The sequence below is a fragment of the Ruditapes philippinarum genome, unplaced genomic scaffold (assembly GCF_026571515.1).
Source record: "Ruditapes philippinarum isolate M1 unplaced genomic scaffold, ASM2657151v2 ctg649_1_1_1_1, whole genome shotgun sequence".
NCBI lineage: Eukaryota > Metazoa > Mollusca > Bivalvia > Venerida > Veneridae > Ruditapes > Ruditapes philippinarum.
Genome location: NW_026852209.1, coordinates 59,407 through 76,878, shown reverse-complemented (window position 1 = coordinate 76,878; position 17,472 = coordinate 59,407). Strand labels below are relative to the sequence as shown.

Sequence of the window (17,472 nt, the reverse complement as noted above, 5' to 3'; positions counted from 1 at the left end):
GCTGGACAAAATTAGTGGTAATATACCTTTGCAAGGATCCCCGTCGCACTTATTGCAAAAAATAAATCTCTATTAGTCAGCATTTTTGTGCGCCCTACCTTCCATTTTGAAGAGTTGCAGTAAACGAAAGTAACCGTATTATCGGATACTAAAAGTCGACCGTTACGTCTTCATTACCAGTGATTACCTGATTAATAGAGCATTGACAGTTAGGTAAAAACAAACTAAAACTTTACAGTGCCGAAGAAACACACTATTATTGGAGACTTACCAACTGCAGCGAAAAGACCCAAGACGAATCATAAACAAATTTTTATTGACTTTTTGGAGATCGAACCTCTATGTAAAGATATAGAATTTTATGTTAAGTGTGTAGTGGATGGTATAGGTACACGTCCGCTGACTTCATGTCCAGTGAAAATTGAAAATGCAGATGCTAGTATGTGCAAGTCATTTAGCAATGCTCATGGTACAGTACAATTTCATAAAGATAAAGCAGATGAGCATGTACACTTTTTCATAGGAACTGGTCAACAGTTTTTGAAGGGCTGCATTATGTTACTTGCATTTGTAAATGAAAAGCTTGTACCAGAAGGAAAACAGGAACGAAAAGTGTTGGAACGTTTGCTTACTTATTTGTCAAGGCCAAGTAAGTCTTAATCAGTTTATATTTGTCACAGATCAGAACTGTTCACTATTAGGGTGAAGATGTGTACGCCAGTGATTTTTTTCCAATTTTCAAAACAACCTGTGGTTTTCTGAAGGAGAAAATATAGTTGATAAATCAAAAAAGGGAGAAAAGCTGAAATCAAATTCCAACAACAAAGTCAGATGCTGTTAAGTCATGGTTCTGGTAAGGAAGAGCACGAGGCATTTTAGGGGAAAATTATAGCATTTTTAGGGGAAAATAAACCTATTTAGGGCTAGGGGAAACAGCCTTTATTCGGCTGTAAATTACAGTGAAAGAAATCACTGTACGCTGCCTGATAGCTCAGTCGGTAGAGTAGCTGAAGGGTATTCCAAGGGTCCAGGGTTCGAAGTCCGGTCAGGCTGCACATTTTTTCTCATTTTTGATGACACGGTATTGATAATAAATAATTATACAATGATTATATTTAACTCAAACAATACTTATAATTTATCCTAATACCACAACATGTAACTCGTAATGCTTAAAAGAATATTTCTATTTAAATTGAAATAATATAAGAATGTGTTGATCTATTTATTTATTTAAATAATTATGTCTAACTTATAAAATATGATAAACAAGATCAACAAGGAAAGGCGGCGTTCAATGAACGCAACCCCCATAAAACTTAAAGAGAAGGGGTGTCCGTGGCTGAGTGGTTAAGGTTATTCACTGCAAATCACTTGCCTATCGCCACCTAAGTTTGAGCTGCATCAGTGACTTCGGATTCTTCATGTGATCCGGTTAGCTTAAGGAACATCGGTGGTTCTACTCAGGTGCCTGTTTGTGCCTGAAATAATGTACAAATGTGCACAGTAAAGCTCGAAATATGACATATAATGTGTTGGTGCGACGTTAAACCCAACCAAAAAAAAGAAAAGCAAAAACTAACTCGTAAGTCAGATAATAATGTCACTATACAATCAGTCACATCCTTCCCTGGTAGTGGGAAATGGCTACTGACATTTTCATACACTAAAATAAATTAAGTCAATCCTACAAACAAGTTGTAAAGAGACATAGCAAAATCAAACAATTTAGTGAAAATTTGTCTTCCATTCAAAATACATTATTATTATGTATTAAATCACTATAGCTATACTAATTGCCAAAACTTGACTCAGCTATATAACCAACGAGTACTGTACTCTTGAGGAAACTGAAACTGACACAAACAATAAAAAGCTTTTGAAAAATAAATTTTTAGTATTTCTCAAGGCTAATTGGGCCTTTAATAGTTATTTAACTTTTATTATTGTCTGATCAAACAGTGGTAAAAGGCAATTATTGTGATACCAGTTTAATGAAGCATAACAAAAAAAGAACAAAGAACTTTGGCAAATTTTAGCATTTCTAAGCAGATTAGAACTACATAAATTTTAGAAAACTACTTTTGTAATTAGGTATTAATTTACACCCAATTGGTCCTAATTATTTTCATTTGCTTTGAAAAAAATTGATATATTCTAGCAATGTATAGCAGGTGAGCAACCCAAAGCTATCAGGGCCCTCTTGTTGAGTGGAATCTTATTTTTTGTCATTACCTACATTATCAATTGTGATGCATGTTGTTTTATAAAGTACTGAGAATAGTCAAACACTGTCCTTTAGACATTTTATATGTACTTGATGAAAGACACAATCATTATTTGCAAAAAATCTGGGTGATAAGAATTCCTGTTGCCTGTTTCACTGTCATGTTTTTGTTTCAATATTGATAATGCTTTGATTTCAGTTATCCAGAAACGCTTGTGGATTCATGCTACAATTATTTGAGGAATGCAACCCATCAGAGTAGCACTTTCGTATAATATTCCCTTAGAAGTATGTTGCAAATTTATTTTGGACCTGTAATATCAATAATGTCTTTCAAAGAAATACACCATAGATAACAGATATGATGGAGAACCCACAAAAGTGTTTCCTTGTAAAGATAATGAAGAGCTTTTTGGTGTATTTGATGATACCAGCTTTGGTAAAAAACATTTTCCTGAGCAATAAAATTGAAAAGGTGAAATTTATATTACCTTCAAGACTTGTCTGTCTGCTGCACTTAGACAGGGATTCTTACTTGTGTATAACAGCATATTAAAGTAAGGTGATAATTATGTCTCCCATACTTTTTGGGAGACATTTTGTTTTTGCCTTTGCCGTCTGTCTGTCCATCCATCCGCATTACGCTTGTTCGGCCTTCACAGATCATACTACTGATGGGATTTCAACCAAGTGAGTGAACAGTACCGTCCCTAGTTGTGCACATCACCAGCACATTCCGCTTTACTGCACAAAATGGCCACCAGAGCTAAAAATAGAAAAATCTTGTCCGGCTTTCATAGGTAAAACTACTGGTGGGATTTCAACCAAACTTTACAGGAGTGATCAGTACTATCCCTAGTTGTGCACAATACCGGCACGTTCCGCTTTTCTGTACAAAATGACCACCATAGCTACACAAGAGGGCCATGATGGCCCTGAGGTCGCTCACCTGTATAAAGGCACCCGGAGCGGGGCCAGTTTAAACCCCAGGGCTTTTATTTGAACAAACTTAGAAGACACCCATTAGAAGATGTTTCACAATGTTAAGTTTTTACTACACACATTTAATGAAAAACAATGATCTATTCCCCCCCCTCCCCTCCCCCCGTCAGGGCCAATTTTAATCCAGGGGCTTTTATTTGAACAAACTTGGTAGACACCAATAAGAAGATGTTTCATGCTAAACATCTAAGCTCTAAAAGAAGATTTTTTAAGTTTTTACTATACACATATAGTTAAAAACAATGACACCCCTGGGGCGGGGCCAATTTTGTCCCCAGGGCTTTTATTTGAACAAACTTCGTAGACACTTACTAGAAGATGTTTCATGCTTAATATCTAAACTCTAGCTATATGGGTTTTTTCAAAGAAGATTTTTAAGTTTTTGCTATACACATATATGGAAAATCAATGATACCCATGGCGGGGCCAATTTTGACCCCAGGGCTTTTATTTGAACAAACTTTGTAGACACTCACTAGAAGATGTTTCATGCTTAATATCTAAACTCCAGCTATTTGGGTTTTTTCAAAAAAAGATTTTTTAAGTTTTTGCTATACACATATAAGGAAAATCACTGACCCCCGGGGCGGGGCCAATTTTGACCCCAGGGCTTTTATTTGAACAAACTTGGTAGACACCCATTAGAACATGTTTCATGCTAAATATCTTAGCTCTAGCTCTTTGAGTTCTTTAAAAGAAGATTTTTTAAGTTTTTACTGTATATATATGCATATAGGGAAAATCAATGACCCCCTGGGGCGGGGCCAATTTTGACCCTAGGGCTTTTATTTAAACAAACTTGGTAGACACTCACTAGAAGATGTTTCATGCTTAATATCTAAACTCTAGCTATTTGGGTTTTTTTCAAAGAAGATTTTTAAGTTTTTGCTATACACATATATGGAAAATCAATGATACCCATGGCGGGGCCAATTTTGACCCCAGGGCTTTTATTTGAACAAACTTTGTAGACACTCACTAGAAGATGTTTCATGCTTAATATCTAAACTCCAGCTATTTGGGTTTTTTCAAAAAAAGATTTTTTAAGTTTTTGCTATACACATATAAGGAAAATCACTGACCCCCGGGGCGGGGCCAATTTTGACCCCAGGGCTTTTATTTGAACAAACTTGGTAGACACCCATTAGAACATGTTTCATGCTAAATATCTTAGCTCTAGCTCTTTGAGTTCTTTAAAAGAAGATTTTTTAAGTTTTTACTGTATATATATGCATATAGGGAAAATCAATGACCCCCTGGGGCGGGGCCAATTTTGACCCTAGGGCTTTTATTTGAACAAACTTGGTAGACACTCACTAGAAGATGTTTCATGCTTAATATCTAAACTCCAGCTATTTGGGTTTTTTCAAAGAAGATTTTTTAAGTTTTTGCTATACACATATAAGGAAAATCAATGACCCCCTGGGACGGGGCCAATTTTGACCCCAGGGCTTTTATTTGAACAAACTTGGTAGACACCCATTAGAAAATGTTCCGTGCTAAATATCTTAGCTCTAGCTCTTTGGGTTCTTTAAAAGAAGATTTTTTAAGTTTTTACTATATGACTATAGGGAAAATCAATGACCCCCTGGGGCGGGGCCAATTTTAACCCTAGGGCTTTTATTTAAACAAACTTGGTAGACACTCACTAGAAGATGTTTCATGCTAAATATCTTAGCTCTAGCTCTTTGGGTTCTTTAAAAGAAGATTTTTAAGTCTTTAATATATGCATACAGGGAAAATCAAAGACCCCCTGGGGCGGACCAATTTTGATCCAAGGGCTTTTATTTGAACAAACTTGGTAGACACTCACTAGAAGATGTTTCATGCTTTATATCTAAACTCTAGCTATTTGGGTTTTTTCAAAGAAGATGTTTAAGTTTTCGCTATACACATATAAGGAAAATCAATGACCCCCGGGGCAGGGCCAATTTTGATCCCAGGGCTTTTATTTGAACAAACTTTGTAGACACTCACTAGAAGATGTTTCATGCTTAATATCTAAACTCCAGCTATATGGGTTTTTTCAAAGAAGATTTTTTAAGTTTTTGCTATACACATATAAGGAAAATCTATGAACCCCGGGGTGGGGCCAATTTTGACCCCAGGGCTTTTATTTGAACAAACTTGGTAGACACCCATTAGAAAATGTTTCATGCTAAATATCTTAGCTCTAGCTCTTTGAGTTCTTTAAAAGAAGTTTTTTTAAGTTTTTACTATATGCATATAGGGAAAATCAATGACCCCCTGGGGCGGGGCCAATTTTGACCCTAGGGCTTTTATTTGAACAAACTTGGTAGACACTCATTAGAAGATGTTTCATGCTAAATATCTAAGCTCTAGCTCTTAGGGTTTTTAAAAAAAAATTAAGTTTTTCCTATTGGTTGCCATGGCAACCAGAGTTTTTAATGGAATTTAAATTTTTGAACAACTTTGAAAGGGGTCCACCTAAGGATCATTTCTGTAAAGTTTGGTTGCAATTGACCATGTGGTTTAGGAGGAGATGTTGTTTGAAAAGTTTGACGCCATTTTTTGAAGGACGCACGACGGACGCAGAGTGATGACAAAAGCTCACCCTTGAGCACTTTGTGCTCAGGTGAGCTAAAAAAATAGAAAATTTTTATCTGGCCTTTACAGGTCAAACTACTGGTTGGATTTTTAAACTTAAACAGGAATTATCAGTACCACGCCTAGTTGTGCATATGGCCAACATGTTTGCTTCGCTGCACATTCTGGCTGCCAGGGCTATAAATAATCTTCCCCAAGCTACTGGTGGGATTTGAATGAAACTTCACAAGAGTGATCATTACTATCTGTAATTGTGCATATCGCTGACATGTTCTGCAGTGCTGCCAGAGCTATAAATAGAAAAAAATATTGTCTTGCTTTCACAAGCTGCTGGTGAGATTTCAATGAAACTTCACATGTCTCAGAGACCATATATAGTTTTGGGAGACATGTTTTTGTGACAAAAAAACCCTTCTAGTTATGACTGATATCAGCATATTTTATGCTTTAAAATTAACCAAAAACACTGTTATTCAGTCACACAAGGATTGCAAATAGTCAAAGTATTTTGATATTTATATGCTCTCAAAAGACATAGCAAATAGTTGCCGCTTGGTCCGTCATTCTGTCCTCTTTTCACAAACTTTAACCTTGATCTTAACTTTTTACGTTGTTGGTGTATTGTCTTCATACTTGGCCACAACAACCCTTGGGACAAAACCTCCAAGTAGATCAGACAAAACTTGACCTTCATTCATAATGACCTTGGCCTTTAGGGTTAAATGTCTAAATTTTGCTTATTTTTATCTGATTTTTGCTACTAGTGGCTATTATTTTGTTATTTTGTTGCCTTGAAAATGACAACATATAGGGATTACTTTTGGCGGCGTTGTCGGTGTCGGTGGCGTCCCCTTAGGCTTGTCCAGTGCATAACTCAGTCACTGTATGTGGGATTGAATCCAAACTTGGTATGCATGCTTCTTTTAATGACCCAGAGTGCAGTGCACAAGAATAGTTATCCTGCTCTCCTTAATTTTCGAGTTATGGCCCTTTGTTAATTTTCATACTTTTTTTGTCTCGGCCATTTCTCCTAAACTATAAGAGCTATGAACTTGAAACTTCATAGGATGATATATCTCATTGAGAAGAAGTTCAGTGCACAAGAACTTGTACATTGCACCTGATGATTTTTGAGTTATTGCCCTTTGTTTGTTTATTTTCTTACTTAATAGGCTTGTCCAGAGCATAACTTGGTCATTATATGTTGATTGACTGCAAATTTGGTATGTAAGCTTTTTTCATTGACCTGACGTGGAGTGCTTAAGAGTCCATCACTTAAGTGACAGCTATACAGTTCACAAGGCGACACATCTGTCTCTCGGAGTTCTAGTTTTTGAATGGATTGTCTTCAAACTTGAACATAACAATCATCTAGGTAATAAGACAGACCTTAACTTTACTCATAAATGACTTTACTCATAAATGCCATAAAACACAAACAAATCATGTACATCATTGTCACTAGAAAAAACCTTTTAAAATAATATACGCCTGAAAGAATTTTGGCGTATATTGTTAATGCACCTGGTTGTATGTTTGTCCCTCCGTCTGTTAGCAGGTTTTCTTTTCTGGTCTGTATTTTTTAAACCGGTGGAAGGAAATTGAAACTACTTGGCAGAAATGTTAACCATAACGAGACGATGTGCAGAGCACATGTTTGATCTTTCTGCGGTCACTTTTAGTCATTTTGTTCAATATTAAAATTTTGTGTCCGCTCTGTATCTTTTGAACTGATGAAGAGAAATTCAAACTTTTATGCAGGAATATTAATTATAATTAGATCGTGTGCAGAACACAAGTCAAGATTTCATAAGATCAAAGTTGCCCCGCCCTGGGGATTAATTGATTTATATAGACTTATATAGGAGTTTTCATGTCCAGTCTGTATCTTTTGAACTGGTGGAAAGAAATTAAAACTACTTTGCATAAATGTTTACCATAATGAGACCATGTGCAGAGTGCAGGTTTGACCCTCTTCACGTCAAGGTCAAGGTCACACTTAGTTATTTTGTATCAATATCAAAATTTTGTGTTTTCTCTGTTTCTTTTAAACCCATAGTATGAAATTAAATCTATTTGGCAGAAATATTTATATAAACTGATTAGATGTGCAGAGCGCAGTTTTTAACTACCTTAGGTCAAGGTCAACGTCACACTGACTCATTCAAAATCCTTATATAAGTGTATATATTACAAAGGGAGATTACAATGTATGAGTTTATTAATATGTTTCATCCCAATAAATATGTATTTACCTCCCTTTATTTTCTTAAATCTATTACTTTATAATTGTTTTTTTATCAAACTTCATTTTTTATTAGATTATTTCCTTTTAAGATTATAAAAATTGAGGAGATGTTTATATTATTCAATTATTTTGAAATAAGACAATCTTATTAATTTTAACTTGTGTTACTTAAATTGTAAATGAGGCATATTAAATGTCAATTTTTTAAGGTAACTTTTTCTATTGCTAGCAGTCTCTCTCAAATTGAAAGACTGGTATGAGTGTGAAGTGGTTGTACCTCTCTTATTATACATTAAAACAACATATATGGTTATAGGGAAGATATACAGTGTAACTGCTGAAAACCGAACACCTGTGGGACTAGCCAAAAAGTTCGGAATTAGAAGTTTCCGGAATTCAGAAGTTCGGAATTATCTGAACAACTAGAAACATTAAACATCAATTAAAACGAGAAACATTAAACATCAATTGTTTAAGTAAGACATGTTGAAAAGTATATGAAGATGATTAGATTCAAAAAATGGCAAAATCATAGGACTTTACAAAAGTGACTTTAAGTATCATTGTCACTTATAACAAAATTGGTTGATACAAAAGCATAATGTTAATAATCACAATTTATCCTTTAGTACATTTTATATAGTACCTGCCTGCTATTAACCTGTAATATTTTTTTCATATCCATCACATTATACCACTTTCAAACTTTAATCAAGTGTTTGACATGCTTGACAGGTTGTGATTCTAAAAGGTGTCAATATAAAAAAGTTACTGTAAATTGGAAGACATTGACTTTTTTAAAGTCTCATAAGTATAATATTCATTCACCCCTTTTTCAATTTACGGATTTTGGAAGTAAATTTGAATTGATACGAGAAAATGGTTCGGAATTCAGAATTTAGAAGTTCCGTAATTCAGAAGTATTTATTACATAGAAAACAGAAGGAGAAATTTCGGGACTCTGAAAAATGTATGGATTTCAGAAGTTTCTGGATTTTAGAATTTCTGGAATTCGGAAGTTACACTGTACTAGTATAATAAGTTTAGCCCATGTCTACAATTGCATTTTGAATCGCAGAATTTTAAAGAAGCTAAGAACACATTTTGATATGCCCAAAAAGATTATATTTATGTTAAAGCTTAGAGACTTTGCATGATGCATTCCTTGTTGACATCTACAAAATTTATATAAATCATACACCTGGGGACAATATTGGCCCTGCCCCTGGAGTCACATAGATAAAAAAACTTATTTTCATATATGTATTCTTATGTAAAGTTACCAGATCTCAGTTATTTGGCATGTATCATTACAAAGAAGAACCCTGAAATTATACCAAAAATCATTTCACTGATATTAAAAAATGACTGTGCCCAGTGGGTTGGTGGGAGGATGGGTGGGTCTGGCACAGTTTACATGTACACAGATTTATATAGTATACATGTTTCAAAAGTCTTTTCCTCCAACATACAACATGCAGAGCATTGATTTTTAGCATGTATCATCATTTTTTTTAAATTATAATTATCAGTTTTGTGATGGATGTTTGTGTGTTGATGTTATAAATGTAAAGGGAAGTAATAAAAAGAAAATTATTCGTAAGCATTGCATTTTGATTTTTTTGATTATTTGTTTAGGCATAATAATCTGTACTTTTGAATTTCTGGTATAATATTATTTATATGTTTCTTTGAATTTTTATCATTTTAAAATCAACATTATTGTTGTTTTCAGCCAGTTAATATATACCCCGTGGCAATGGCATGGAGATATATAATCACCATAACCACTCTGTGCTTCAAAATTAGCTTTTTAAGGGCTGTGTTCTGTAAACCACAGCAAGAGCTGTGCCATATATAATTGTCACTAAGTACTTATGAGACATTTAGGGCATAGCTCTTTAGCATGTATCAATATAGATCTTAATATTGATAACTGAAATAAAACATGTTTTGGACAAATGTTATAAATAGGTATCCTCTCTGTTTAAAAATTAGTTTTGATTACTTTATATTTTATTTTCTTAATACAAACTTGCATTCGGGTGTATATCGCCATCCCTATGGGGTGCTCTTGTAAACCTGCAACTTAGATTCATCATTCGATTTGTATCTTACAGACAATAAGTATGCAAGATGCCCAGACAACATTATGCAAAGAACATTAACAGTGTTAATTGAAAAGAAATCCATTATGGTTTGTGTTTTCTTCACGAACATGTTCTTGGGGTGCAATGATTGTTGCGTGTAACCATAGTGTATGTAGGGAATGAACCAAAACATGTTCTTCAAATCCTCTAGTAATTCTCACTGCTTATATAATTTCTCGAAATAATCAAAGATTGGAGGACGTAGTTGTTTTATATATTCTATATATAGGATACTAAATTCTAGTTTAAAAATAATCAAAGTAATGAAAGTGTTTGAGTGCTGCTGACTCCTTTATAATATTAGTTATAAAGATTTTTGACTGGTAATATGGCCCTACATAAACGGTTGTTTGTAAATATAACCCGTGCCGCCAGGCGAGGTCTATATTGCAAACAACCGTTTATATACGGCCATATGACCTGTCTTAAATATTTATAACGAATTTATAATACACCAAGCATCATTTTTAGAGGAATAAAGCGAGATTTCTTTATAAATCCACAGCAGCCGTGTATAATGAAAAGCGACGTTTCAAACGTCCAGTATTATAATGGTTATCATGAATATATATTATTACATAAATTATTAATATATTTAGTTTCTGATTATTTTATCATATACTGTTCGTTAAGCTCAACTTTAGTTGCAAGTGTTGGTCTTTAAAAGAAATTTACACAAAGGTATTACTAAATTGTTTTGTAAAACACTGACATTAAGCACACAAAAAGCTGTCAGCATGTAGCATTTGGACAAGTAAACAGATTTTTCTATTATCATATACATTTTGTAAGCATAATTTGCTTTTTATCATTTTATCATCTTTAAAAACACTTAATGAGCTTTGATTATTTGCTTATTATTATTAAAACATTTTGCAGTACAAATCCCCTTAAAACAAAATGTTCATAGTTTACGAAGCAAGCAAATGGAAGTTCGTGCTTACTTAAATCTTAAAAAATGAAACGTTTGATCTTTGTTGTATCTACATTGATTTCATATTGATGAAACAATTATACCTCTAGGAAACCAGATGATGAGATAGAAATGTAAGTCTTTAATATCAATTTTTGAGAACATCACACGCCGTCAATACATACGCATTCACAAACTATAGCTGCAATGCAAAAATCTCCAGACAGTACCGCAATCAATTTGTTAGACATCAATGTTTACATGTCTCGCTGGAGTTCGGTAATGAAAATCTTTTAACGTATAAATGATTAGTCGGGAAGACTTGAGTAAAATGAAAGTTTGATCGACAAAACATCCCACAAATATCAACAGATGCAATTCAGCTCTTGCTGATAAATCGAAATACCACATAAACAGCGAAACTTGCTGTGATTAAATCATATGTATGAATAAATACAAAAGGTAAATGCATATATGGATTTAAAAAAAGAACTTAATAAAGACTATAGCTCCAAAAAAGTAAGCTTTTATTTTCCCTGATTAGGCTTTTTGACCTCCTTGTTAGGAGTAACAAAGTCCTAATTAGGCTTTTACTACTAATTAGATGTTAATTCTTGACAGAACATTAGGATTATGCTTTTGTAGAAAGTAAAGGCATGGAGCTGTTCATATTTTGTAAATAAAATGCTGCATTTATAGAACGAGATAAACACCTCCGTTTGACTCTACATCAAAAATGTCCATTGTTAATTCATTGTAATACTTCAGGGTTTCTCTATTCAAGGTTAGGTTGAGCTTCTTCTTCTTATTCTTAAAGCAAACATCTAATATGATGTTACTGCAAAGTTCAATATTCATAGTTATATTATAAGAAAGTATTAATGTGACAAATGTCTCCCGGAAAAATACAACAGTTGCTCGATGTATCAAGCAGACGTGTCAGAACGAGAAGATGGCGTGATAGTGGCATGACTACATGACAAGTAAATTAAGATGAATGCATGTTAGTTAAACGGGAGAGGTGTAAGTTTCTTTATGAACAAACTGGCCGTTTCCATATATTTCCTTATCAAAGAAATTCACATGTTTAAGTTATGTTAGTACTATCTAAGTTACGAATTGATAATATTTGAATCAAATTAATTAAAAAAATGTTATTTATGATATGACTTACAGATGAATTTAAATCATACGGCTGGCGTCAGTTAGGGTTTTTAGTTGTTTTTTGGGGGGATAGGGGGTTGGCTTTTACTGACTGACATTTCTTAGAATAATGCTGTAAAAATATTGTTATGTAGTGATATCATTAAAGCAAAAATCAGATATAAGTAAAATATAATCTTGAACAAATATGTTGTTTCTCAACGTGGTTATGCAGGTGCAAACCCGGGTTATAGTATGGTGAATGTTGGGCGAAGGGCGGGCGTGCGTGCGGTCAACGGCGGGAAAAAATCGTAACAGTTTTCTCAGCAACTACTTATCACAGTCTCTTGATATTTGAAATACAACATTAACATGCGGTCCCTTACGGTAGGATTCGATTTCAGGTCTATCGCTCATCCACTTTCTATTTACCGACTTAGTTATATTTTCGACATTAATGGTGAATGATAGGAAATTTTCGTAACGACTTAGTTTTATTTTCGACATTAATGTTGAATGATAGGAAATTTTCGTAACTTTTTTCTCAGCAACTACTTATCACAGTCTCTTGATAGTTAGTATACAGCATAAACACGTGGTCCCATACTGTGGTATTCGATTTCAGATCTGTCGCTCATCCACTTTCTGTTTACCGACGTAATTAAATTTTCGACAAATTTTCGGCATTTATGGTAAATGGTAGAACAAAATGAAAACACACAACCTCATGATATTTGGTATACAAAGGCAACCCGGCTTTTTCTGTTTTTGACTCATTTTTTTAATACATTGTTATTACAGTTTTGATAGATGACGATTCTTGTAAGACATTTTCCATTAATAAGAAATAAATGTAAAGAATAGTTAGCTTTACTGATAAAGCCTAAGATATTTATTATGCTTTTTCAATGCATTTCGGATAATTTAAGGCCGTTGATTAAATGTTACAGAAGATAGTACTTAAAGGATGTATAGGAGGACTCGTTACTACGATAATACAATTTGGCGCCAAGTAAACAATGAATATGTGAAAACAGTAATTCATTCGATTTTGTTTTCTCCTTGTACACAAACAATGAATGACTAAAAATATTGCTATACAAAATAGGATCTATTCCAGTTATATTTGGATACTTTATAAGTGTATACTTGATACTTTTAGATATTGTCGATAAATGAGTAGTCCTATTTTATTCAAATATATCCAAATCACGAATACACACGTACAAATAGTAATATGAACATTTTCTTATGACAAAAGAAATGCAGAGGTCAAGCAGGAAACATAACAGAGATGATAAGATAAACAAACAAACCTCTTTATCACAAACTTCGTGATTCTCAAATCTTGGAATTCAATTAGAGTTGGTAAGCGCAAACATATTTTATTATAATTGCAATGATCATAAAATAAACAGCGAAAAACTCATTGAAATACTTCTTAGCAATATCACAATGTTGTGACACGCTCTCACATTGTCAAACTCGAAATAAAGCAGAGATATGATAAAAAGTTAATATGAAGTTGAAATTGAAATAAAAGATGCACCTTGGTTGATTTACAAATAATTAGCTCTTCAGTAATGCTTTTCTTATTCCTAATCCATAATAGAATCTTATAAAATAAAATAAAGTTCAGCATAAAGTCGTAAGGCAATCACCAATGATAGTATCAGTCTTAATTGGTTACATCTTTAAATAGCCATTAGTTTCTGTATCGATTTTTGTTATGGAACAAGTTTATCTGTGTTAAATCTTTAAGACATCTTGAAATAAAATAAAAAATGCTACAAGTCTTTCTGGTCGTGTTATTTCAATTTATTCTTAAGATTAAAAATCATGAATATGAATTTGGCCATCCAAATTTAGAAGGATGAACTGTTGATTATTAAAAAAATGAAAATTCACACTTGTCTATTTGTAGTTAATGACAGAAGCAGACAAAATTGACTTGATAATACGTATGTTCATCATTAGTAAAGGCATTTTCCAACACATAATTTCAACCCTTTTTCAAATCAAATAGCTAAATTTTAACTGCATGATATATGACTATATTTACAAATAAGGACATTTCGGCGTTAATATATAAAATTCAAAGGGCCCAGACATATTCACGAAGCTCGACTAATAAAATACTGGACGCAGTAAGGAGGACAAAACTATGAAAGAAAAGTCACGCTAAAGTTATGAAGCTTGTCACACAACGTGTATAATGATAAGAAATATAAATTGGAAGTTTGAAAAAATAAAGAAGTTATAATATTTCTTAGAAAATCTTATGTTCAAAGAGAGATAATCTGTAAATATTGCTTCAAGATTGGGATGATGATAAGGTACATATGTTGATCACTTAAGAAATAAAAGAAGTTACAGTAAAAATAGTATTTTTTAAGGAAAATTCTAAGTTTAAGGTGAGATAAAACTGAAAATATTGTTGCTAAGAGTTATGAACCTTGTCACATAAGATGTGGATGGTGATAAGGTACCTATATTTGAAGTATGGGGTTGATCTCTTAAGTAGTAAAGAGGTTACAGTAAAAAAAGTATTTTTAAGGAAAATTCTAAGTTCAAGGGAAGATAAATCTGAAAAGAAAAATGGTGCTAGAGTTATGAACCTTGTCAGAAAGATGTAGTTGAGGATAAGGAACATATATTTAAAGTTTGAAGTTGATACCTTAAGAAATGACAAAGTTATAGTGAAAAATATTTTACTGCACCAAAACTTTAATCTGAAATTTGGACGCGGACGCCGACGCCGGGCGTGTAGGACAGCTCTCCATATACTTTGTATAGGCGAGCTAAAAATAAACAAACACATCATGTTTTGGAATGCTTATATATATATGCATATTTACATCGTATAATATATAGTAAAAATCATCAATCTGAATAAAACAAAAGAATTTCTGTGGTGAAAATGTTTTTTTAATATGCGACTTCTTTCAAGCCTAGTTACATGTGTACCTTAGATATTTTGTACCTGGAAACGCAGGTGGAGAACAAGTAAATCATAATGTAGAAACACGTAATCCTTCTGACACATGTGAACTAAAGGATGACCGTTGTTATCACACTGGACGTATAAGCGAGGATTACAGTAGTGAGGATAAAGTGTCTGGACAATGCTGCCACGTTGTGACAAGGATTGAAAGCTTCAGGTAACACACAAATCATCTGTGTTTGATCCCAGAAGGAGCCGGAGAAACATTCTTCTTCCCATGCATTTCCTCGACTATCACAACGTATATATTTATTTGTGCTGTCTGGGTGGGGAAAAGTCAGATTACCTGTAAAGTAAATATGCTTTTATATTTCAATTGTTCACGTTAATAGGATACGAATGATATCGATAAAGAAACTAGATATTTGCTTAATTATGTTTAATTAGATAAACGAACAATAATAACCTAATCACTGTAAATTTCAATAAATTATATCAGAAGAAATTTTATTGTTTTATATTGGTTTTATCTTATAATTCGTCTCTCTCTTACCAGCTATGATATTTTCTTTTGAACAAGGATTCCTAAACATCTTGTTTGATATCGTACATAACTTTGAAAAGGTTTGGTTTGGTAATGCACACAAAGAGCAATCAGCATGAAAAACCTGAATAAAAATAAACAAAATATTTGTTGAAGACATTAAATCTGAAATAAATTATGATTTTAAATAGATCGTACCAAAGAAATACCAAAACAAATGATAGCCATAAAATTTGTTAGTAATGTTCCCATACTTCTGAACACTTTTTTATTTATAAAAGATAAAACAGTTCTTCTAATATTGGAAATAATTACCTCATTCTTTGGACATTGTGCCGAAAATGTTTTTCCCGAGACATCACATATCAAAAACTTATAGATAGAGTCAGGGTGAGGAAACTTCGTTACTCCCTTCAGCACATTGCTTTTATTGCAAGGATTATCAAAGTCCCAGTCCTCTGTAAGAGTCAATGCTTTATCTAACATTTAAATTTAAAAAAAATCAGATTGGAATTGATTTTTTTAAAAGACGCAATCACTTATGCACTAAGAAATAAATACAAAAATAAGCGATAACACTAGAAAGTATTTTTTGAAAACGAATAGTTTATAGATGTCCTTAAAATGGACTGAAATTTGGTGACTTATTATAATGATGATAATACTACCATCATAAAGTAAGCAGGATGGTTGTTACTATTCTGATTATATTCATTCATGATAAAATTCGTGATCGTGTCTTTATCACTATAATTAAAAATTTTGACTTTATTTCTGTGCAAGATATAAGTCGAATTGCAATTATTTCAGCGACAAGTACCTTTGCAAGAAAGCGGTATTTTGGTAGGTGGTGATGTGTTTGTAGTTGTATATTGAGCCCAAGTGTGATTGCAAGCTGGACCTACACTCGGAAGTGTGTTGTTTGTATCATCCCACAGTATTAACGTAACATTTGTCGGTGTATTCGTGTTACCGTACTGTTTTTGGTACGGCATTTCTATTTCACTTGCCTAATAAAATCAACATTATTATAATATGTATAGCAAGCGATGAGAATTGGCTATAACATAAACATGTTAAGATGATTTACAAAACGTGAAACAATGTTTCAAACGAAAATCTTAAATTCGATGTTTTCAAACCTGACATGACCCATGTTTTTTTTATTTGATTTTAAATGTGCATGCCTAAGAAAATATTTTTTGTTTTATAATATACGTACTTCTATGGTCAAAACACAGTGTCCAAACTGTTGGCTGACTTTTTCTGTATTTATATCTACATTCGTTGCAGCATAAATGACACCGGTGTGATTGTCTATAGCAAACAAGTCTCCACAACTGCTATCTGTGTATATGTTACAGTAATAAAAAAACACATAACATAAAATTTATCGTATTGCTTTGTTATTTTTGCATTTTGTTTTCACAATACAAAATGACTTAAAGCTTTTTTGGAAGGATGGAAATCTTATAAAAATCCATAAAAGTAGCTTACTGGTAAAAAAACACACTCCTATTTATGTTAAAATTATGTTCCACCAGTGCATTTATATCAATATATTTCACTTCTGCAATAAATCAAATATTTAATTTTGTCCGTGAACAAGATAATACATGATAAATAAAACCATCAAAGTTATCCATGTTTATAACTAAAATAAACTAGGAAAACTTAATTTATAAAAATTATAGAAGCTGATGACTTACATAGAACAGAATAAGATATCTCGT

The 17,472-nt window shown here is 33.0% G+C and overlaps 1 protein-coding gene across 2 annotated transcripts in view; it reads right to left on the bottom strand.

The window, feature by feature from the left end:
* Positions 1-15,081: 15,081 nt before the first annotated feature.
* The window catches only part of LOC132752379 (cadherin-24-like), a gene marked incomplete at its 5' end in the record, with an annotated part of 59,657 nt that continues 57,266 nt past the window's right edge, over positions 15,082-17,472 (bottom strand). Inside the window, 4 exon segments of one of the 2 annotated variants that reach the window (XM_060742700.1) lie at positions 15,082-15,541; positions 15,749-15,863; positions 16,055-16,197; positions 16,560-16,749. In XM_060742700.1, coding sequence (XP_060598683.1) covers positions 15,303-15,541; positions 15,749-15,863; positions 16,055-16,197; positions 16,560-16,749 — 687 coding nt within the window. 2 annotated transcript variants of the gene reach the window in all.